The following is a 9908-nucleotide window of genomic DNA, read 5'->3' on the forward strand; positions in this document are numbered from 1 at the left end:
CACCTCGCCCGGCTAAGTTTTTGTATTTTTAGTAGAGACGGGGTTTCACTGTGTTAGCCAGGATGGTCTCGATCTCCTGACCTCGTGATCCGCCCGTCTCAGCCTCCCAAAGTGCTGGGATTACAGGCTTGAGCCACCGCGCCCGGCCATATTAAATAATTTTTTTTTTTTGACACACTCTGTAACCCAGGTTGGAGTGCAGTGGCACAATCTCAGCTCACTGCAACCTCCATTTCCTAGGTTCAAGCAATTCTCATGCCTCAGCCTCCCGAGTAGCTGGGATTACAGGCACCCGCCACCACGCACGGCTAAGTTTCATAATTTTAGTAGAGATGGGGTTTCTCTATGTTGGTCAGGCTGGTTTCGAACTCCCGACCTCAGGTGATCTGCCCACCTCAGCCTCCCAAAGTGCTGGGATTGCAGGTGTGAGCCACTGTGCCTGGCCAACTCTTTTTATTTAAAGTTAACTTCTACAGAAAGGTTTAATATAGGACCTGCTATAAACAAAAAGGCTGAATGGAACCCAGGACACGAGTGACCGGAGAGGGGACGCCCAGGATACTCAGGGACAGTCCAACAAGGAGACCCAGGAGACGTGGGCACCACAGAGAGGGGACGCCCAGGACACGAAGGGGCAGTCCAACCAGGGGATGTGGGCACCACAGAGAAAGGACACCCGGGACACTCAGGGACAGTCCAACCAGGAGACGTGGGCACCACAGAGAGGGGACACCTAGAACCTTAGGGGACAGTTCAACCACGAGACACGGGTGCCACACACAGGGGATGCTGAGGACATTCAGGGGACACTGGGAAGGCACAAGGCCACCAGCTCAGAATGTGAAAAGTAAGTATGTCACAAAACATATCCAGTGGGGTTTCTTAATGGTCGTTAACATTACTGATGCTGATAAAGTTAAAAACCCTGAAGACAAGAGGTCTCTCACAGAGATCACAGGATTTTTCTTGGGTCTCTCTAGTTTTCAGGAAGAAAAAAAACAGCCATTTTCTTAAATGCACAGAATGCTACTTTGGAGCACTTAAAACTCAGCTAATATGGACTGTTTACCCTCAAGTTTTCTATCCATGCTGTCTCCCTCTATAGAGTTTCAAATTGTTCAACGATTTACTGCTTCCCTGCCCTGGTGCTGTCAGTCCCCACTTGCCACATGTAAACCACATGCTTCTGCCAAGGCCTTTTACAGACCAACTTGACCAGCCCTCAGACTCTGCCCTACGGAGCAGCCCAGCAATCCATGCTTAAAATCAACTCTTCGAGTATGGAACCGATGGGCAAAGTTCCCCAGTACTCCCATCAGAACAAATCCCAACCTGGGGACAGGGGCGAGACATCAGGAGAGCTAGGCAGCAAAACCATCAGCATGATTCAGCCCACAGAGTGGATGAGAACTGGAGCCTGCGGTCTTCAGCATCTGCACGCACGTGTCCTGGGCCGGCATCCTTCGTGCACATGGTGAGCAAACAGGAGATGAGGGGCTGCCTAGCACCAACTCCCCAGGGCCTCTGTCCCTCGATTTACGCTTGATTCACATCAACTAAATCATCTAGAACCTTTTCATAACAAAACTCTTTAGAGAACTGTACAGTAAGAACCCTGAACAATGTTTAAATCCCTTTGAATTGCCTCCCAAACAAAACAGATCAAACTAATTTAACTCCCCTTCCCCTCAATGCAGGGCTTTAAGGGAATTCTCTTCCCCACTCTCATCTCATCCTGAAATCCAAGGAGAAGTAAACCTGGGCTGAAATCACCTCCAAGGTGCACCCTCAGAGGTGGTAGAGCCAAAACGTCACTTGCAGGGAGGACACTCATGGCCCAGATGGAAAGCAAACCCCACCACTGTGCCATCTTGTCTGACCCACACTCCAAGTGGGTGGGCGGGCTTCCCGCTCTGTAAGCCAAACAGCAGAAACCCTGGACCTGACGCTCACTGCTCCAGCCACATAACCTCCAACAGCGGGGCGGACTCCAGCGAGAAAGTGCCACTGGCATCTGCAGCCACCTGTGGACAGTGGGCTTCTCCCCTTGCTTTCCAACCCAGCCTCGTCTTTTAGAAAACACTCATCAGAGGTTAAAGTTAAATATTGATTTGAATTAATTAATTACACATTAAGAAATGTTTAAAGGAAGTTATTTTGGGCCAGGTTTCATGGTGGCTCACACCTGTAATCCTAGCACTTTACTAGGCTGAGGCAGGAAGATTACTTGAGCCCAGGAGTTCAAGACCAGCCAGGGCAACACAGCAAGACCCCATCTCTATTAAAAAAAGAAAATTCAGCCAAGCACGGTGGTTCAACCGTAGTCCCAGCTACTCAGGAGGCTAAGATGGGAGGATCACTGGAGCCCAGGAGGTCAAGGCTGCAGTGAGCTGTGATAACACCACTGCACTCCAGCCCAGGTGACACAGCAAGACTCCATCTCTATTAAAAAATAAACAGATGAAAGTGTCACCAGATGCTACTATTTCTGTTTCTAACATGTTTCTAAATCCATTCTTCCTTCCAGTGCCACCGCCATAAATCCATTCTGGACCTTCAAGTTGACCACTAGATCTGTGCAAAGCAGCAAAGGCACCATCCAGCCTGAGTCTCCACACGACAAAGACACAGCGGCCCAACCCTGTGACATTCACCTACATGGACCCAGTGTTATAGCACTGACGTCCACATCGTCATCCTGTTTCCTGCATGACACTGAGAAAGAAAAGAAACTAATCCGAGGAATGTGAGCTCCTTTAAACGTTTCCATCCAGAGTCACTGAAATGTGACAGTGGTCATGTCCCACTCTCCCTCAACACCCGTAGCTAAGGACCTCCCGCTCCCCCTCACACACCCCGAGGTAAGGACGTCCCAGTACCGCCCCCACACCCGGAGCTAAGGACGTCCCGCTCCCTCCCACACACACACACCCGGAGCTAAGGATGTCCCGCTCCCCTCAACACACCCGGAGTTAAGGACATCCCGCTCCCCTCCCAACACCTTGAGCTAAGGAGGTCCCGCTCCACACCCCCACACCCGGAGCTAAGGACATCCCGCTCCTACCACCCCAACCCGGAGCTAAGGACGTCCCGCTCCCCACCCCACACACACCCAGAGCTAAGGACATCCCGCTCCTACCACCCCAACCCGGAGCTAAGGACGTCCCGCTTCCCACCCCACACACACCCAGAGCTAAGGACATCCCGCTCCTACCACCCCAACCCGGAGCTAAGGACGTCCTGCTCCCACCCACACCCGGAGCTAAATAAGCCGCCTGCTTTATGACCTCTTGACTCAGCATCACCACCAACAGCCATATTACTATTATTCTTATTGGAGAAAGGGTCTCATTCTGCCACCCAGGCTGGAGTGCAGTGGTGCTATCATAGTTCACTACAGTGTCGACCTCCTGTGCTCAAGCAATCCTCCCACCTCAGCCTCCTGAGCAGCTGGGGCCACAGAATAGCACCACAATGCCCAGGCTTTTTTTTTCTTCAGAGATAGGGTCTTGCTATGTTGCCCAAGCTGGCCTCGAACTCTTATCCTCAAACAGTCCTCCCACTTCAGCCTCCCAAAGTACCAGGATTACAGACATAAGCCGCCACACCTGGCCAATAGCCATAAATTAACCTACCAATGTCATACACTGGACACCAGAATTCATAACCTACAGTTCAGTGATGTATAACCAATCAATAATCAATAATCAATGTCACTTCTGTAAAACAATGGGAATTCTTGACAAAGTGTTTTGTAATCCTCCCCTCTGCTGATTTGCCCTTTTCTCTTTAAACACTCGAGCCTCTCCTCCGTTCTCTGGATCACCTGCCAGTGTTTCCCAGGCCAGGGCCCTGATAGTCTCTATAATTAATTTTGCCTGAATTTTCTTTACGTTAACGACACCAACGTGAATTCTCAGAATTACAGACTGGAATGAGCAGGGCCACTAATGGCCAGAGCAGCGTGCTTCACTAACCCTGTATGGCAACACACCAAACTAGGCACACGCTAAAAGACCCAGAGTGCAAGGCTGGCTCCCACCTTTAGGACTGAGACGTAATTTACCTTTTGCTGTCCTCGTTTTTTTCAAAATTCTTTACACTATAATTTTTAAGTTATCAAATTACTTAGGGCCAAATTATGAAATGCAGCCTATCCAGGTCTTCATTCTATTACCTGACTGTGTAACTGACGCTCCCTGGTAGGAAAAGTGCTCCCAAGAAAACGGACACTAAGAAAACTAGGATGATCAGTTTCCATCGCTGAATTCAAGGTTATTCCCTACAGTCACCGTAATTCACGCACCTAGGCCCTGGCTGGTGACCACACCGGCTGTTTCTAACACTCCATACTCCGTGTGACAAATGTGGCTGCAGAGAGCACCCGTGTTTTCGGTATGCGTGTATTTGCAGATTCAAGCCCCATCTGCGAGCTGCTACATCAAAGCGGTAGATGCCTAAAACGCGGACTGCGCTGAGTCTACTTTGTGGACAGAGCTGACCTCAGGCTGATTCCTTTCCAGACTTGGCTGACAGATGAGAAGTGTGGGTAGGGGATGCCAGACGTTGGAGTGGTGGAACAGATTTCATTCTGTAACTGCAGGCAGGACAGCAAACCGCTGAGCTCCATTTCTGTTTGCACTGAGGTGAGGGAGTGTTTTAGGGGAGAACCCGGACTAGGGGAGCTCAAGTGAAAAACTACAAAGGCTGGTCGGTGTAACTGAGATTAGGCTCGCTGTGTCTGCTAGTTGATATAATCACAGTAGTTAGGATTCCACCTTCCCAGAGAGACTGGAACAGAGGCCCTCCTGTCCTTTCTGCTCTTTTCAAAGACACTCCCGAATTGCAGATTTAGAGACATCTCAAAGGGACAGACAAGGATTCATAATTTAAGCCCTTTTAAACTCTCTTTAAAAAGGATGTCAGGGGCTTATCCTCAGGTGTTGGCTAAAACAGTAAATTATTCTGACAGCCCTGAGCTCTTCCAGACAACCCTGAGCTGGGCTGTCCCAGAGTTGGCCTTAGGCTGCTAGGAGCCTTGTTAAACTTTCGTCAAGAATCAGCACAGGCCTTTGAATGGAGAGTTCACGCCAGTTTCTGCGGTTCTCAGGAGGAACCCCACAAGCGGATCAGTGAGGACCAGCCTGGAAATCCCACCCTATCTACTCTAAAACATTCAGCCTTTCTAAATGAAACGGCATTGCACTGTACTAAACAGGTCACATCACTAGCACATATCTCACTTCAAAATTAAAAGGGCAGAAACTTATTTTAAACTAAGAATAACCTAAAACACAAACATACATGTTTACATTTTTCAAGTTATGATTAATAAATTTCATAACAATAAACTCACACATTACCTATCAATTGTTTGGTATGTAACAAAAAAACTTAGAAATTTCTAAAATTTTCATTGACCATAAAAATTAGTAGTCATATACATTATAAGCAAGATAAATTAAAGAATTTTTAAAGAGCTAATATTAAAGAAAATTGTCACCATGCAGGCAGGTATAAAGCCTGCAAAGACACCATTAAGTTTTTTTCAATAGCTACGACATACTGAAACTTGGTATGATCTCAGTACAAATAAAGAACATAAAACTATTTATATTCATGATATCAATTATGTGAGCAGCTAAGTACAATGAAACAAACTGAAGGAAAAGCTTGGTGTATACTAAAAGCTATAATACCAGCTGGGCAATGTGGGTCACGCCTGTAATCCCAGCACTTTGGGAGACTGAGGCAGGCGAATTACCTGAGGTCAGGAGTTCCAGACAAGCCTGGCCAACATGGTGAAACCGTCTCTACTAAAAATACAAAAAAAAAATTAGCCCAGCATAGTGGCACGTGCCTGTAGTAATCTCAGCTACTTGTGAGGCTGAGGCAGGAGAATTGCTTGAACCCAGGAGGCGGAGATTGGAGTGAGCTGAGATCACGCCCACTGCACTCCAGCCTGGGGGACAAGAGCGAGACTTTGTCTCAAAAAAAAAAAAAAAACTCGAATACCAAAATAATCCAATACAATTGTATTCCAATAATCTCATGAAAACTTTATCCTTCCCCTTACCTTATGAAATAGACTATACTAATTAATTCTCTATCACAGCATAATAGATACATAATTAGATTATAATGACCCATGGGTTAACTTTCTAAAAAGTTAAAGACCGATTAGAAATTGAGAACCTGTTACAGGAATTGATTAGTTGCCATGAAATATCCAGCTCTGAGGTTCTGTTGCTTTTGCTACTTTAAAAATGTTTATTTACTGGCCGGGCACAGTGGCTCATGCCTATAATCCCAGCACTTTGAGAGGCCGAGGCAGGCGGATCAAGACCAGACTGGCCAACATGATGAAATCCTGTCTCTGCTAAAAATACAAAAATTAGCTGGGCGTGATGGCACACATCTGTAATCCCAGCTACTCGGGAGGCTGAGACAGGAGGATCACTTGAACCTGGGAGGTGGAGGTTGCAGTGAGCTGAGATCATGCCATTGCACTCCAGTGTGGGCAACAGAGCAAGACTGTCTCAAAAAAAAAGAAGTTTATTTATTAAATATGTATCAGAATAAAACCCCAAGTGATGGTCAAATGTCAAAAATAACAAATGGAAAAAGATCTATAACAAACTACATCCATATTCAGAACATCACAGATAAAGATCCTAAATCTTCTGGAGAGAAAGAAAATGTTACTCACAAAGATATCTCATCAGTCAAACACACTGCTAGAAGACAAGAAGTATACCATCTTCAAAGTTCTGGGAAATTATTTTGCTCTTAGAATTCTATGCTGAGCCAAACTCTTAAACAATCTATCAGTACAATAAGGATATTCTTAGGGCGTACAGTTTTCTTCCCACATATACTCTCATCTAAAAAGGTATGCGATAGGCCAGGCATGGTGGCTTACACCTGTAGTCCCAGCACTTTGGGAGGCCGAGGCAGGAACGCCGCTTGAGCCTGAGAGGTGGAGGCTGCAGTGAGCCGTGAGCACACCACTGCACTCCAGCCTGGGTGAAACAGCAAGACTCTATCTCAAAAAAAAAGAAAAGAAAAGGTACGTGAGGATATACTCCATTGGAAAAAGCAGAGAGATTTCAAAAAAGAGGAAGACACTTGATCCAAGAAACAGTAGGCCTAACCCAGAAGCACAATGAGAAAGAATTCCCGGATCATAGCTCTGTGCAGGTCTACAAAACGATTTGTCCTGATGAGAACATAAAGTCAGTGAGCTCTCGGAAGAATTTCTTCTAAGAGGATTTCATTAAACAGATAACATCACATTAATAAGCTAGAAGACATCCTAGGGTTTAAAAATTTAAAACAGCATGTGTTCTTTTTTGCCAAAAAGAAAAAAAAAAGGCAAATAGGGCCATTTAAGAAGGACATGGTCCAAATATGAAGCAAAAACCATTGTGGTACATTAACTGAATGTAAGAAAAGATGACCCCTTTGACCCTGACACCAGACAGGGTCAGGAAATTAGTGGGTTTAGGGAGAAATGGAGAGTGTATGGCAGTAGCTTCCTAATCTTAACTAGGGGAAAGTTAAAAAATATTATCTAAGGTTGGCTGGGCATGCTGGCTCATGCCTGTAATCCCAGCACTTTGGGAGGCCAAGGCAGGCGGATCACCTGAGGTCGGGAGTTCGAGACCAGCCTGACCAACGTGGAGAAAGCCCATCTCTACTAAAAATACAAAAATTAGCCGGGCGTGGTGGTGCATGCCTGTAATCCCAGCTACTCGGGAGGCTGAGGCAGGAAAATCGCTGGAACCCGGGAGTTGGAAGTTGCAGTGAGCAGAGCTCACGCCACTGTACTCCAGCCTGGGCGACAGAGGGGAATTATCTTTAAAAAAAAAAAAAAAAAAACCGAAGTCAGGTGATCAAAAATACAAAAAATTAGCTGGGCGTGCTAGCGCACGCCTGTAATCCCAGCTACTCAGGAGGCTGAGGCAGGAGAATCGCTTGAACCCTGGAGGCGGAGGTTGCAGTGAGCCAAGTTCGCGCCACTGCACTCCAGCCTGGTGACAGAGTGAGACTCCGTCTCAACAACAACAACAACAACAAAACATCCTAAGGTTGATATAACAGAAAATACAAATTAAGGAATATTATTCAACACATAAAGGTAAGTGATAGGGGAAAAAATAATAGGAGTGAAGGTAGAAGAAAATGTATGCAAACTAAATTGCTCATCTTTTGGTGGGGAATCAATAGACAACAGAATAGTACAGTAATATCTAACATTTATTGAGTGTTAATGAAAGCAGGCACCGGTTTGGTCGATGCACTTTTACACATAATATCTCACTTAATCTTCTTAAACACCCTATAATGCTGCCATTATTATTGTGCCCATTGAATGAACTAGGAAACAAGACCTGTTAAGTAATTTTGCGAAGGTCATACAAGTAAAAACAAAAGCCGAAATTCCAACTCAGGCACCCAGGCTGCACTCTCTCAACCTCTTAAACTGTGACAAGTCATATTTAAACTTAAATCAGCTAAAATTGAATAAAATTTTAAACGTGGCTCCTCCGCCATCCCGGCCCCGCAGCAGGGGCCGAGGCCGCCCCCAGGCCGGGCGCGAGGAGACCGGCCACGGCGGCGACCGCAGGGCTGAGGCTGCACACACCGCCTCTCCCACCTGCCGGGAGCCCGACGGCCAGCCGCGCCTCCATTTCCCTTCCTGCCTCGGAGGCACCGCGGCTCCTCCGGGAAGCCCCGGCCCGGTCGAGAGAACCGCTGCGCAGAGGGAGGGCGGCGGCGGCGCTGCTAGCGACGCCCGGAGGAGTCCGCGAACCTCCACCACCCCTCGCCCAGACCCAGCGCCGCACCGACCTTCCCAGGTTCCATTGCTTCTCGCAGGCCCGGGCAGCCGCGGTGTCCTCGGCCCCGGCCAGGCGCGGCCCACCCCAAGGAGCCCACCTGTAGCCCCGCACACTTCAGCAGGCGCGTCCCAGCGCCTAGCAACCGGCAGGCAGGAGCAGCAGAGGGCCGAGCGGCCCTGCCCAGCGTGCCCTGCCCAGCGTGCCCTGCGGTCTCTCACAGTGCGCCTGCGCATTCCCGGCATTTTTAACACCTGGCAGGCAGGAGCAGGGGAAGGCCGAGTGGTCGCTGCTCGGCGTGTCCGTGGCCCCTCCCAATGCGCCTGCGCTTCCCCGGCTCCTAGCAACCGCCAGGCAGGAGCAGCAGAAGACCGAGCGGTCGTTGGTCTCCCCAAGGGGCAGGTGCAGTACCCTGACTTGGGGTGCCGCGGCTCTCGTCTTGCGCCAACCCGCCCCAGATTCCCGCGGGACCAGACCGACAGTCGGGGAAGATAGAAAGGGAGAGCAGATCTTGGGAAGAGCTTTACATTTGAATAAGGCTTTACACTTAACCGATTATATTCCCATATGTCATCTTTTGATAAAAACAAGCAGTAAGGTAGGCAGGACTCAACGTTGAGAGACTATTTTTATACAACACGTAAGGGAAAATCAAAAACTCTCAAGACCCCCGAACTCCTTCAGCCAAAGGGAAAGCTAGGCCTGAAAGCTTGAAACCGCCTTTTCAAAATTATGACTAAGACAGTGAAAGAAATGTAACTTAACCCACAGCACCTTGCTTCTAACCTCCAAGGTGTCCTTGTTCCTTCCTGGCAGTAGGCTGAACTAACTTTGGGAGAAACTTAGTTTATAGTTTATAAACACAGATGGTAACAGTCCTTTCCCAAAGCAGGCCTTCTTCTTGTCTGGGAACTTGATTGCCTTTGTAGGACTGATGTTAGCCACAAGATTAGAAATTATGGTTTAGAAGTCATGCAGCTGGAGGCTACAATATTCTGACCCTCCCTAAACTGCTCCTAAGATCAGTGTTTGAGATATTTTGCAGACCCTGAACTTCATGGATTAGCT

General features: G+C 47.8%; 1 protein-coding gene across 1 annotated transcript in view; it reads right to left on the bottom strand.

Moving 5' to 3' along the window:
- WDR60 (WD repeat domain 60) overlaps positions 1–9022 on the bottom strand; it is a 123443-nt gene extending 114421 nt beyond the window's left edge. The window contains exon 1 of the mRNA XM_011990196.1: positions 8854–9022. Coding sequence (XP_011845586.1) covers positions 8854–8868 — 15 coding nt within the window. The 5' untranslated portion in view covers positions 8869–9022. The remainder of the gene's footprint in view (positions 1–8853) is intronic.
- Positions 9023–9908: the final 886 nt, after the last annotated feature.

This window comes from Mandrillus leucophaeus, unplaced genomic scaffold, assembly GCF_000951045.1.
Source record: "Mandrillus leucophaeus isolate KB7577 unplaced genomic scaffold, Mleu.le_1.0 Scaffold373, whole genome shotgun sequence".
NCBI lineage: Eukaryota > Metazoa > Chordata > Mammalia > Primates > Cercopithecidae > Mandrillus > Mandrillus leucophaeus.